Below are 13,013 nucleotides of genomic sequence, written 5' to 3'. Positions count from 1 at the left end.
CGGATCTGGTGCAGGGGAATGGCTGGAATTTCCTGCCCGCTCGGAGCAGCCCTTGCTGCCTTCGGTGGAGGCATGTGCGGGCAGGTCCCGGGTCAGGGTTCGCTGCCTCTCGCACCCTGCGCTGAGTGGCTGGGGATGGACAGGCTCCCTGTGCAGTGGAAAATTCCCAGTATGAGCTTCCCATGCCAGGGATGATGCTCTGGCTGAGTATTTCCCCGTGCTGGGGCTCCTCACCGTGGCATTTCAACCGTGCTTTTCTTTCCCTGCTGCTTGGAGGTAGCTCATCGTCTGGCCCCAGCCTTCCAGGAGATATAAATGGATATTCACCACCTACCTCTGCTACGGGCTGGGGTTTTCTTGGCCGGTTCCCAACCAGCATCATGGCTCAGGCCTGGGGGAAAAAATCTCTTTTTGCTGCTCGTCTCCAGCTGCTTCCCGCTGCGGTGGATGCTCTGCTGCTGCAGGAGCAGCGTGCCCTGTGTACACAGCCCTTCCCCGAGTCACGCTCCGGTGACTAATTCCCTCCTGACGGGCGCATGAAGCCTGGTCCATGCCCGGGTTCACAAATAAATAAATTTTTTTCTGTTGGAGGTTAGGCTAACAGCAACCTCGCCTAATTCTTCAGCAGCTTTCATTCTCATGCCTCATCCAAAATTGTGCCTTGCACTTAAAAAAACGTCCAGGCTCTTAAAATCCTACGGTTTTAAGGAGCTTTCCGGGTTGTCCTTCCCTTGTAGCATCTCCTGAGGCTTTCCTTGGTAAAAGAGATGCTGCTCTGGGATGTGCCTAGGTTGGATTTGATTTCCTTCATCTATTTTCCCCCTCTGCTCTGTATTGGAAAGCTTTTTGGAAGAAGGATTTAGAGCTCATCTGGGTCCCTCCTGAGCGCGGCTTGGAGCCTGCACGAAGGCAGGTCCCTGGTTAGAGCTGCAGCTTTCCTTCTGCCGCTGCCTTTTGCTTCGCTTCTGGGCTCAGCGCTGCAGTCCCGAGAGAGCACGATGCTCCCGAAAGCCTCAGCCTGGGGGTACCTGCTGGATCTACACTAAAAATGGAGGCGAAGGGCTGTTTCGGCATGTCAGAGGGGCGAGACGCATCCCCCTTTGAACGGAGAGAGGCTCACACCATGGAAAAGCTTCTTTTTAAAGCTGCTTTTCAATAACCATCACTTCGATCCTGCCCAGGCTGAGCTTGTTGCCTGCTGCTCGTGCAGATGATGCTCTCAAGGCATTATACCAGATTTAAGTCTGCCGCAGGGGAAATACCATTGCAAGCTGTAAAGCATCCTAGCCAGAGTACAGACCCTACCTGTAAATCCATCTGTCCGGGGAGTCCGTTCCAGGAAAGATGCTTGTTGCAAGCGGAGAACTTCCTCGTGCCGAAAGCATCGCTGTAAGGAAGGTGGCTGGGGTGGCGAGTGAAGATCTCTCGAGCGAGAGTTCCATTTTTGGCAGTTGGATTGGAGTAATTTCTTGCACTTCCCGGGCTGAGGGGGCTGGGAATTCAAGTTAATAATTGACCGCAGGTGCAGTCAAGGCAGAAATGTCTTTGTCCAAGTGGGGCAGAAGTCTCATTTTTGGCAGATGCTGTAAAGGAAGAAAAATGTGATTCCCACCGTGATGGGGCAAAAACTGCTTTTTGCTCACCTGATCCATCCTGTTTGTCTTTTATTTAGAAACGTCTAAAGGTCAAGACAGCTTCCACTCTGCCAATTCATCATGACAGTGGCCAGCGCTGGGAAAACACGGGATGCGGCTTCCCAAACATCCCACGCTGGAAGCGGAGGGAGAGCCCTCGTCTCCCATCCCTCTGCGCCCATTTCCAGACCTGAAATGAGATGGGATGGAACAAACCTTGTCCGTGATGTGACCGATGGACCATCTCGGAGGCTGGCTGGGTTCCTTCCCTTCACTGAGGGTTTTCTCACCTTGAATTACTCCTGGAAGTGCTGAAGCTGCCTCCAGCCACCAAATTCCCTAGAGACCAAGCCCTAAGGGCTGCTTGAAGCTTCACGTGGTGGCAGGAGATACGGGAAGCCGTGCTGTTCTTCTCTTCTAAGCCCTTGGCTGAAAAATACACCATGGGGAAATATTATCTAACTCGCTTGCAGTAGTTTGCAGGAAATATCCCCCAGCATCTGACTTGCTCAACCCGAGTGGTTTCGGGGAACACAGGAGGTCCCGTAGGTCACGGGGAGCACCCGGTCCAGCGCCGTTTGCCTCGCGGCGGGGTGCTCTCGATGATGGGATGCTGTAACCTCGCTCTGTCGGTCCTGGGGCTGATGCGCGCCGGTTCTAGCTTTTGTCAGAGGCTCTCAGCGCCTTTTCAGGAGCCATTTGCTCAGCAGCCTCAGGGAACTGCTAGACCTAAAATCTGGAGGGCAGCACTTCCCCTCCTGCCGCTTGCAATAAGGAACACTACAAAAATAACCGAGGTTTCTGCAAGTGCGTGCGGGCGAGCAGCCGCAGGGAAGTTTCGGGGAATCGAAGCCCTTCGGAGCCCCCTCGTCTGCGCTTGCCCCCATCAGCGTCCCACCACATGGGCTGGGGGAGCTGCGGGGGGAGCGAAGCGGAGCCGGCCCCCCCAGCCACGATCGCATCACCAATGCAGAAGGAATTGCATTCGAGGAGCCACGAAGCCCCGGTTGCACGTGGCTGGTTTGGGGCTTGTCCCGCAGTCCGGCACGGTGCCGGGAGCTTCGCCGATCCCGCTCCGAGCCCTGCTCAAGTTGGTTCAAGTTGAGGGCTGCAGCCAGCTTGCATTTCATGGGGAAGTGACTAATGTTCGTGTTCCCCTTCTTGTTTCTTTTGGCATTTAATCTCAGCGTTTGCAACGTGGCTTCTTTCCCCGGTGCTGCCTCAGCTGGGAGCCGCGGGTGGCTCTGGGGATGGCAACAAGCATCTGCCGTGTCCCCCACTGTAGTCCCTGCTGACCACCTCTTGTCTGGAGATGGAGAGAAGGCAAAAAGATTATTTATATCTTTCCAGGCTCAGCAGTGCACGCTCTGAGCTTTTCCTGGACTTTCTAGCAGCTTTTCCAGCCGCTGGCCTCCATGTGATGCTTTAATCACCAAAACTCTGTTTCTCTCCTGCTCGCCGCGTGCAGAGGAGCGACGGCACCGGGGCATCAGCTCCTCCTCATCCTCAGCCCCTGTCTTGGCCCATCCAAGGTCCAGGAGTCCCCGGCCACCAGCAATCCCGTGCCCAAGTGCTGCTATTAATCGCTACTCTAGATCCCTGCCAGATGGGTGAGAGCGCTGCGCTGTGGTTGTAGCTTGCCAAGGGATACATGTAGGATGCATTAACTGGAGAGGAACCTGCATCCCGCTAGGAAGAGGTGTTGGATAAATCGGACCTTCTGATGCAAAAGATGATGCACTAACGGCCCAGTAAGGACCGGAGGAAACGTGGGATGCTGTTTACGCACGGGGCTGAGGCTGTGCAATCGCATCTTGCAGGCTGGTGAGGACACGCTGGGACATTTCATAACAGGTCACTCGGCATTCACAACCGCTGCTCTTAAAACACAAGTTTTATGGCTGTTGCTGGACTGTAAATCTCCGACTTCCACGGCTGGCGCCTTTTGGGAGAAAACATCCGGCTTCGGCAAACTTTGATGCTCTCCGAGCGCGAGCCACTGTGCGTCACTCGTGGATGGGGCTTGTACCACGCAACGCGCCTACGGTTAGAAAATTCATTGCAAAAGCAGAACTGCAGGATTTAGGGGTTTGCTGGGTCTTGCTCAAGGACCGGGCAATGTGATTGCTGGTGGGTCAGGGCCTCTTCCTGCGCCCGGACGTGCTGCACGGCTCCGATTCGGCTTTGGACAAGCGTGTTTGGCACCTTGCAGATGGTGGAGGGTGCTGGTGGCCGGACTGGTGCCTGCTGGGGACCTGGAGATGTTCGGGGCAGATGGGGTGGCATGGCGTTTCTGCCCCCGGGGTGTTACCTGGAGGTTTGTGGTCCTCCTGGGGTGATGCTCCGTCTCCCTTCTTCCTTGAATTGGGGGGGGGCTGAAGGGTTGCAGTCACCCCAGCTGATAAAATCCCCAGGGAAGGGGATCACAGGGGTGCTTGGTGCTCCCGGGAACTCCCTAAGGATCCCGCAGATCCAGCTGGAACGAAAGCACCCACTGAGGAGCCGGTGCCTGGACCAGCTCCCGGCGGGAAGATGCTTCGGGTTGGGAGGCTCATCCGAGCATCTTCCCTGCCCGGCCGTGACACCCCCGGCAGAAGCAGAACGGTGCCCAACTCCACATGGGACGAAGCACTCGAGATAAACCTGACCCTGAGGTTTCCCTGTGAGCCACACATGGGGTTTCTTTCCAAGCTGGAGGTTCCGGGCAGAGAAAGGCAGGGTGAAATGGTGCGAGGTCTCTGGGCGGGCTCCTCCTGCCCCCTCTTCATCCATCCCTCTGCAAGGACGGATCCAGAGCAGGGCAGAGGAGCCAGAGCTGGGGCGATCCCCTTCACGTGACGCTGCTCGTGCTGACAAACTTCTCCTTTCACGTGTTTTAGGGTGAAACGTTTGGTCTCGGGTTTGCCTCAGGCAACCCCTCAAGAAACCGGGTGAGAAAGGCGGGAGTAACGCTGGAGCTGGCTCCCGAGGAGGAGCAGAGAATAAACAGCTGTAAATCGGGGGATTACTGTAAGCACGTTCATCCCGTAGCAGGAGCACGGTTAAAGACCAGGCGCTTGGCTCAACTTCAGGACATTTGGGAACGGCCTCGCCTGCCCCGGCCAGCGCTGGGGGGGGGACCTGCCCGTTGCCTCGTCCGACCGGGGGGTTTCTCATCCCTCTCCTCATCTTTTTTGGTCAAAGCATCCCTTAGGAGAAGGCGACAGACAGGTGGTCCCGTGCCGGCCTCGGTGGCTTGTTCCCACCTTGGATTTTCTCTTTCCCGGTGCGTGGGCAGCCCCGGTCTGGCACGGCGCTTCCCACCGCACGTGGCCCCGCTGGATCCGTGCCAGCCTGGCGTGCCCGGCTCCATCCCGACCGTCTTCGGGCTGCCCAGGGATGATGTAACCCGGGCCACCATTGCTTCAGGAGGGACCGGACCCGGGGCAGAGCCGTCCCCCGGCCACACCGGTCATCGGCTGCACGGGGCAGCCGCTGCCGCAAGCCGGGCTGCGGCGTCGGTTTGGTAGGACGAGGTCCAACGCTGATCCGCTCCCTCCTCCCGTGCGTGTGCCGGCACGAGCCGGGCTGCCTGGCCGCTGCTTCCCTGCTCCGCTTCTGCTTCCGAGGGGTTTTAGGGAACGGGCTGCGTGCCCGGCTCCGTCCCACGCGATGACGGGGACCCGTGTGCCAACGGGGACCGGCGCGAGGCGAAGGACGGAGAAGGCAGCCGAGGATGCAGGGGTGGACAAGCTGCACCACGGTGCTGCCCTGCACATCATCCTTTCTCCATCACCCTCTGCCGCCTCCGGGGCCATGGGATACTGCCCGCGGCCGCTCGCCCCTCACCGACAGGGCAGGGGAGGTGAGGGGGATCCCCCCCGGCCGTGAGCTGGCACGGCGATCCGCGAGGAAAACGGGAGGTGGAAGGGAAATGTTTGTGTCTGAGAAAAAGTATTACGTATTTTTCATCTCCGCAGCTGCAAACCAGCTTGCAAATCACCCAACTCCAGCACCGCCAGAGCTCCCGTACGAAATCCCAGGCGGAGAGGAGAGATTCCTGCTGGGTGTTTACTCCGGCGTCACCCGCCGGCAGCCTGGGACGGGGAGGGGGGACGGAGGGCGGGCAAAGTTCGGCTCCTATAAATTCAGGTCTGGTCCACTTCATTCATTCCCCTGGCAGCATCGCCGGGAGCTGCACGTCCAGACTTGGCGCAAGAGGTTTTGCAAATAAATCCCCCCGGGACCCGCCGGCTGCCTGCGCGATGCCGAGGGTCCTGCGGGATGTCGGGGCCGCCCTTGGCTGCCTCCAGCTCTTGCTGCTTCTCACCGGCGTGGAGCTGAGGCCCCACGCGTGGGACGAGGACAAGCTCCAGCTGGAAGCCATCAAAAAGGGGATCCTGGAGCGGTTGGGGATGCCCACTCCCCCCGTGGTCCGGCACCGGCTGGACCAGGAGAGCATCCGGAGAGCGCAGCGGTTGTACCAGCAGAAAGTGGCCGAGCTGATGGGAAACCGGAGTCGGGAGGAGGAGGGAGCCGTGCCCAGGACCAGGCGCCTGCATCGCCTGACCCCCACGCGTAAGTGGCCGCGGATCCACGTGCATCCCGTGACCCTCGTTCCCCCCCCCCCCGCCCCGGCACACACACGTGTGTGTTCCCAGCGTGTCCCAGCTCGGGCATGCCAGCCCAGCTGCCTCGGTGTGTGCCGGGACATGACCGGGCATGAATCGCGGTGACCGTGGTCATCCTTATCCCGGCTGCTTCCTTTGCCCTGACACTGGGGAGGAGCCACCGTTCGAGCTGGTTTTGCTTAAAAACACAAAACCCAGGAAATTTGGGATGGAAGCTTTGATCAGCGGCGCAGCGGCAGCTGTGGGTGCTCGGAGCGGGGTTCGAGGCGAGCGGAGGTGCCATCCCTCGAGCCCCAGCTTGAGCCCCACTTTGGGGTTTTATCCGGATCTGGGGTGATTTAGGGAAATACTCGGCTCCTGCTGCTTTGGCTGGGGGGGGGGACAGCCAGGGCGTGGGGTGGGGGTCACCCCAACAGGTCCTGGGGCTCCTCGGTGAGACTCTCCGGCTGGGGGTCCCCGGAGACGGTGGGTTCCAAGTGATCTGAGGATGAGAATGGGGACGAATCTCCCTGGCCTCAGCATCCCTCGGGATTGGGGTGATTCCCTGGAGACGGCGGTTTGGCTGCCGGACAGGAGCTGGTCACGAGCCTTGGCTGGCGGGGTGGATCGCCGTCTCTAACGACAGCTCTCCTCCCTGTCCCCGCAGTGCTGCGTCAGCCGGCCATCCCCCGGGGACATCAGGACCCCCGGGGACACCCGGACCCCCGCGGTCCCTACCGCTACCATCTCCTCCTCTCCCGCACCGAGGCTTTCCACCGACAGCTCCGGGTGGTGCAGGCGGAGCTGAAGCTCTTCAAGGAGTCGCCGGCATCCCCCGGCGTGTCCCTGCCCGACACCTCCGTGCCCCCCCGGGTCAGCATCTATATACTGGGGGGGGGCTCACGGGACCCCCCAGCTCCTGCGTAGCCAAGAGCTGGACCGTGATGCCCGGAGCCTGGACCTCACGGCGGCCGTCCAGCCCTGGGCTGCCGGTCCCGAGGACGCGTTGCGCCTGGAGTTGGCTTTCACGGCCGACGTCTCAGCCTTGCTGGCCACCTCGGGGGGTGAGACGCCGGTGCTGGAGGTGGAAACCCATGAGACCACGGGTCGGGGGGCCAGGAGAGCCCGGGGGCTGGAGGAGGAGTGTGGGAAGAGCGACGGAAAGTGTTGCCTCAAGTCGCTCAAGGTCTCCTTCCAGGACATCGGCTGGGCGGACTGGGTCATTGCCCCCAACAGCTACTACATGAGGTTCTGCGAAGGTTCCTGTCCCCACAACTACAAGCCGGCCAGCATGCACGCCCAGATCAAAGCCCGCATGCACTCCCTCTCCAAAGCCACCCCACCGCCCTGCTGCGTCCCCGCCGGCTACGACCCCATGGTGCTGATGCACTACGATGGCGAGGGCAGGCTGGTCTCCACTCTCTTCGAGGACATGCTGGTCACCAGGTGCCACTGTGCCTGACGGCATCGCCTCCGGCTCGGACCGGGACCCGTCACCGCTCGGATGGGGCAGAGCCTCCCCGTCTCCCGGCAGCTCCGGCATCCCAAAAACCGGACCCCGTGGCACAAAATGCCTCCGCGCCAGCCTCGGCTCCGCCATCTGGCTCAGCCCCCAGTTGTGAACTCCCCTCCACAGGCCACAATAACTTATTCCCCCCTCTCTTCCCTTATTTAAAACCATATTTTATTTGGTAGGTGGATCCTGCCCACCCGAGAGAGCCCAAACAGTCCGGGGTGGGTCTGTCCCCGCGTGGCCGCAGCCCGCCCCATGTCTGAGCATCATCTCTTCTCTGCTTAGAGACTTATTTATACAACCCTCTTATTTATTGCTAACTTATTGTATTTTATAGCAAAATACCTTTTTGGGAAATGTTTTTTTGTGTGTGTGTATTTGCATTTTATATATTTCTATAAAACAGAAATAATGTAATAATGTAAATGAATAAAGTGATGGGAACAGGGATGCTGGCTGCTCCTTCCGCACAACCGGCTGGGGGTCTCCGACAGAAGCCCCGCAGTGGGTCACCTTCAGCTGGGGGTCCCGCAGCTCGGACCCTCAGCCCCTCTTCCACGGGTGACCGGTCGGGAGCTGACTCCATATGGATTTGCCTGTAAATCCTTATGGCTTTCCGGGACTGGGCCAGCCCCATCCCTCCCCTGCCAGCGGCTGCCGTGGCGGGTGAGTAATGCCTGGGCGATGCTCCCAGAGACCTTTGAGTTGTTTGTGTCCTTGAGATGGGTGCTGGGCGCAGCCTTGACCCCCCGCCCCCGGCTGGGACGTCCAGCCGGGATGCAGCCGCCGTCCGATTTCCAGGTACCTCAGCCGTGGGACCCTGTGGGCACCAAGAGGTGGGGGAAATACCCGGTTCCCCCGGGCTCTGCCACAGCTGGATGAGGTGGCTCTGCTGGTCACAGCTCCTCTCTGTCCTGTCCCCTCTTCCAGCATGTCCCGGGGGTGTCCTGGGCTGCCCGGCTCCGTGGCAGCTCCCGGTGGGGACCTGGGCTTGAGGAACGTGGGATATGGGGACCTCCCGTCTGGGGACGTGGGCTTTGGGGACCAGAACTTGAGGGACGTGGGATATGGGGACCTTCGGTCTGGGGATGGGGGTCTTTGGGGACCAGGGCTTGAGGGACATGGGATATGGGGACCTCCCGTCTGGGGACGTGGTCTTTGGGGACCAGAACTTGAGGGACGTGGGATATGGGGACCTTCGGTCTGGGGATGGGGGTCTTTGGGGACCAGGGCTTGAGGGACACAAGCTACGGGGACCTCCACCCTGGGGACATGGACTTGAGGGACCTGGGCTTCAGCGACCTCCACTCTGGGGACCTGGGCCAAAGTGACGTGGGCTCTGGGGACCTGTCCTTGAGGGTCCTGGTCCCTTGGACCCCTGCTCTGGGGACATGGCCTCTGGGAACCTGTCCTTGGGTCCTGGTCCCTTGGACCCCTGCTCTGGGGACAAGGGCTTTGGGAGCTCCAGGGACTTTCCCTGGGGACCTCCAGCCTTACACAGCTCCTTTGGGTTAATGTTTACAGCCACCCCTGTGCCACCGACACCCCTTACCGAGGCCGTCAGTGCCATTAACAGATAACGAACCGCGGCTCTGCTCGGCTGGTGCCACCTCGCTGCTGCCAGAGGGACGGATCCAGCCCAGGAACGGCACCAGCCACCCTGTGTCCTGCTCAGGGCTCCCAGCAGACCACGAGCTACACAGGTAATTGAAGATAATTAAACCATTTAATGGGGCACGGTGGAGCATCACAAGGACCGGAGCTCAGGGAACCCACGAAGAATTGGGGGGGGGCACCCAGACAAGCCGTAGGGTCCCCATGTCCCCAGGCTGCCGGTCCCCTCGGGGTGCACAACCTGGCAGCGCCGGGCTCAGGGATCTTGCTAGGAGCATTAAAAAAAAAAAAAAAACCAAACAAAAGGGTGCTACGGCTCTGTTCCCAAAAGTGGCAGATTTAGCAGGAAAAGGGCGGAGGTGCTGCAGGCGACGGCGGGGTTGTTCCCGGTGCCCAGATGTCCCCAACCACCGACACGTCCCCAAGCGCACGTGCACCCGGACGCTCTCCATCGGCAGCCGAAAGGGGAAGAGGAACCGTGTGCCGCAGTCACCCCACGGCCCCCCGCTCTGCCAGATGGCCCCGGGGAGGCGGGGGGGGGGGGGGGGGGGGCCCCCCCCCACGTGTCCCCGGCTGGGAAGGCTCCGGCGTGCCGGCGTGCCGGCGGATGCCGTGCTGAAGCGTCCCCGCGGTCGGTGGCTGCCGGCCCTGGGGAGGAAGCGCTAGCCCTCATCGCTCGCCCCGTGGTGGGAACTGGGGCGAAGGAGGGGGTTGGAGGGGGGGGGGGTGATTAAAAATAATGCGCCCCCCCGCCCCCTCTGAGAAAGGCCTCCTTGGCAGGATGCGTGCGTGGGGACCACGCGTGTCGCCGTCCCAGCCGTGGGGAGACCCACGGAGCCTTCATCCATGGGGAGCGCCCATCCCCATCCCCTCTGGGCTGGGGGGGGGCCACCAGGGAAAGCCTCAGGGAGAAGCGTCGGTGGGAGCCAGAGCTTCGTCCCCACAGCCCCCCCCCCGGATTCCCCCCCCCCCGGCCCCTCACTGGTTGGGGATGATGTAGATGCTGTCCTCGCCGGGGGTCTGCGTGTTGGCGTAGATGGGCTGGTCCCCGGAGACGGAGTCGCTCTCCAGAAAATAGTCATCGTCCACCGGAACCTGGGGTCTGGGGGGGGACACAGAGGGGTGGCACCCCCGGCACCGTGCCCAGGCGATGGGGCAGGTCGGGGGGGGGGGGGGCTGGTCCCCGACGAGGGAGCGAACGCCATGGGGTGGTTTTGGGGGTGCGGATGGGGGAAAAGGGCTCAGCCCCGGCAAGTGCCTGGGCTTTGGGGGTGGTGGGATGGGACAGCGCGGGATGGCACGGGATGGGGTGACATGGGGTGGCATGAGTGGGGCCCGACGGCATGGCACAGCATGGATGGGATGGCATGGCATGGCATGGCATGGGATGGGATGGGATGGCATGGCATGGGATGGCATGGCATGGCATGGCATGGGATGGGATGGGATGGCAAGGGATGGGATGGCATGGCATGGCATGGGATGGGATGGCAAGGGATGGGATGGCATGGCATGGCATGGGATGGGATGGCATGGGATGGGATGGGATGGCAAGGGATGGCATGGCATGGGATGGCATGGGATGGGATGGCATGGGATGGGATGGCATGGGATGGGATGGCATGGCATGGGATGGCATGGGATGGGATGGCATGGGATGGGATGGGATGGGATGGCAAGGGATGGGATGGCATGGCATGGCATGGGATGGCATGGCATGGGATGGCATGGGATGGGATGGGATGGGATGGCATGGGATGGGATGGCATGGGATGGCATGGCATGGGATGGCATGGCATGGGATGGCATGGCATGGCATGGGATGGGATGGCATGGCATGGCAAGGGATGGGATGGCATGGCATGGCATGGGATGGGATGGCAAGGGATGGGATGGCATGGCATGGCATGGGATGGGATGGCATGGGATGGGATGGGATGGCAAGGGATGGCATGGGATGGGATGGGATGGCAAGGGATGGCATGGCATGGGATGGGATGGGATGGGATGGCATGGGATGGGATGGCAAGGGATGGGATGGCATGGCATGGCATGGGATGGGATGGCATGGGATGGGATGGGATGGGATGGCATGGGATGGGATGGCATGGCATGGCATGGGATGGCATGGCATGGGATGGCATGGGATGGGATGGGATGGGATGGCATGGGATGGGATGGCATGGCATGGCATGGGATGGGATGGGATGGGATGGGATGGGATGGGATGGCAAGGGATGGGATGGGATGGGATGGGATGGCATGGGATGGCATGGGATGGCATAGCATGGCTTGGCACAGCATGGGAAGGGATGGGACATACCCCAAGCAGCCGGTCCCCGTGCCGGAGCCTCACCTGTACCGCCGCTCCTGCCATTCCGGCGTCCAGCCCCGCGCGGCAGCCGGAGCGGCGCAGGGGCTCACGAAGACGTTCTCATAGTCCGGCGCGGCAGCGGTGGCATCGGCGGTGCCGATCTCAGCGGCCCGGCTGATGTAGCGGGGCTGCCCGTGGGCCGTGGCAGACTCCCGCTTACCCCACCCCGCGCCGGCAGCGGCGCCGGCCGCTTTCCTCCGCCGGTACCAAACCACGGCGGCGATCGCCAGCAGCACGGCCGCCCCGCCGGTGGCCCCGACCGCGCCGGCCACCAGCCCCACGTCGCCCCGGCATTCCCGGGCGTGGAAATCGGTGACGTTGAAGGAATCGTCGTGGGACTTGAAGCACTGGCACCGGAGCGCCGCGCCCTCGGGCCGCGAGCAGGCTGCCAGGACGCTGCCGGCCACGTCGCAGCGGCACGGCACCGCCAAATACCGCAGGCCGTCCTGGAAGGCGGTGGTGGGCACGGCGGGCAGGGGGTTACCCTGAAGCCACAGCTTCTGCAGAGCCGTGGCGTTGGCGAAGAAACCGGCGGGCAGTTCCCGTAGCCGGTTGTGCTGCAGCCGGAGATGCCGGAGCCCCCACGCTCGGCTCAGGAAAGCGGCCGGCAGCTCCCGTAGCCGGTTGTACGACAGGTCCAGCTTTTCCAGCTCCGGCTCGACGCGGGATGAGGGGCTCAGGGCCTCGATGCCGTTATGGCTCAGCCACAGCTGGTTCTGCCGCTGGAAGAGGCCCCAGTCCAACTCGGCGCACCGGCGGCTGCTGTTGGTCAGATTTAGCTCGGCGGGGGCATCCGACGGCACGGTGAAGCAGGGGGCCGCGGGCTGCAGCACCAGCAGCAGCAGCGGCATTAGGGGGGCCGCAGGGTGCCCCATGGCCCCTCCGCCCCGCCGGGCGCCTGGGTGGAAAACGGGGGGGGGGGGTGTCAGCAAAACCCACCTGAGCGCCCCCCCCCCCCCCCCATTCCAACCGAGCACACCCTCCCAGCACAAACCAGCGCAGCCCAGTCTGGCACCCACCCCGCTGCCTCTCTCCCCTGGCACGGCAGCACCCAAGGGTCCTGGCAGGTGGTTTTTCCAGCACCCCCCCCCCCCCACCACCAGGACCCCCCCCCCCGACCCCAGCACCCCAACTCGCCTGCGCTCCGGCTGCGGCTCTGCCTGGCGCGGGCAGGGGTGTGGGAAGAGGAACAGGCGGGTCCCGCCGTCCCCTGTCACCCTGCCAGGGCGTAACCGGTCCCGGGGGGGGGGGACGGACACGGGGGGGGGACGACACAGCACCCCTTGCCT

The 13,013-nt window shown here is 62.1% G+C and overlaps 3 protein-coding genes across 3 annotated transcripts; 2 read left to right on the top strand and 1 right to left on the bottom strand.

The window, feature by feature from the left end:
- Nucleotides 1–4,166: 4,166 nt before the first annotated feature.
- On the top strand, nucleotides 4,167–5,143 carry LOC121233729. Its single transcript, XM_041128130.1, has 2 exons — nucleotides 4,167–4,361; nucleotides 4,514–5,143. The coding sequence occupies exons 1-2, from the start codon at nucleotides 4,167–4,169 to the stop codon at nucleotides 5,141–5,143; spliced, it is 825 nt and encodes a 274-aa protein (XP_040984064.1).
- Nucleotides 5,144–5,878: 735 nt separating this feature from the next.
- Nucleotides 5,879–8,104, top strand: GDF15 (growth differentiation factor 15). The gene is given in 3 exon segments (XM_041128129.1): nucleotides 5,879–6,191; nucleotides 6,891–7,113; nucleotides 7,115–8,104. Coding segments are annotated over 3 exon segments (1,107 nt in total). The 3' UTR covers nucleotides 7,686–8,104.
- Nucleotides 8,105–9,443: 1,339 nt separating this feature from the next.
- On the bottom strand, nucleotides 9,444–12,956 carry LRRC25 (leucine rich repeat containing 25). The gene is made up of 3 exons (XM_041128128.1): nucleotides 12,862–12,956; nucleotides 11,707–12,622; nucleotides 9,444–10,452 (listed from the first exon to the last, which is right to left on the bottom strand). Exons 2-3 carry the CDS (start codon nucleotides 12,597–12,599, stop codon nucleotides 10,329–10,331), a joined length of 1,017 nt encoding a protein of 338 aa, XP_040984062.1. The 5' UTR covers nucleotides 12,600–12,622; nucleotides 12,862–12,956; the 3' UTR covers nucleotides 9,444–10,328.
- Between the last annotated feature and the right edge of the window lie 57 nt (nucleotides 12,957–13,013).

Source organism: Aquila chrysaetos, chromosome 12, assembly GCF_900496995.4.
Source record: "Aquila chrysaetos chrysaetos chromosome 12, bAquChr1.4, whole genome shotgun sequence".
NCBI classification, from domain to species: Eukaryota; Metazoa; Chordata; class Aves; order Accipitriformes; family Accipitridae; genus Aquila; species Aquila chrysaetos.
The sequence above is the reverse complement of the archived record's forward strand: the minus strand, read 5'-3'. Positions and strand labels throughout refer to the sequence as shown.

Excerpts from the sequence above, each read along its gene's own strand:
- LOC121233729 (XM_041128130.1), top strand. The coding sequence starts at position 4,167 with ATGCTTCGGGTTGGGAGGCTCATCCGAGCATCTTCCCTGCCCGGCCGT. Across the intron at positions 4,362-4,513 it reads GAGAAAGGCAGGGTGAAATG|GGTGAAACGTTTGGTCTCGG; the intron begins GTGCGAGGTCTC and ends CACGTGTTTTAG.
- LRRC25 (XM_041128128.1), bottom strand. The coding sequence starts at position 12,599 with ATGGGGCACCCTGCGGCCCCCCTAATGCCGCTGCTGCTGCTGGTGCTG. Across the intron at positions 10,453-11,706 it reads TGGCAGGAGCGGCGGTACAG|ACCCCAGGTTCCGGTGGACG; the intron begins GTGAGGCTCCGG and ends GTCCCCCCCCAG.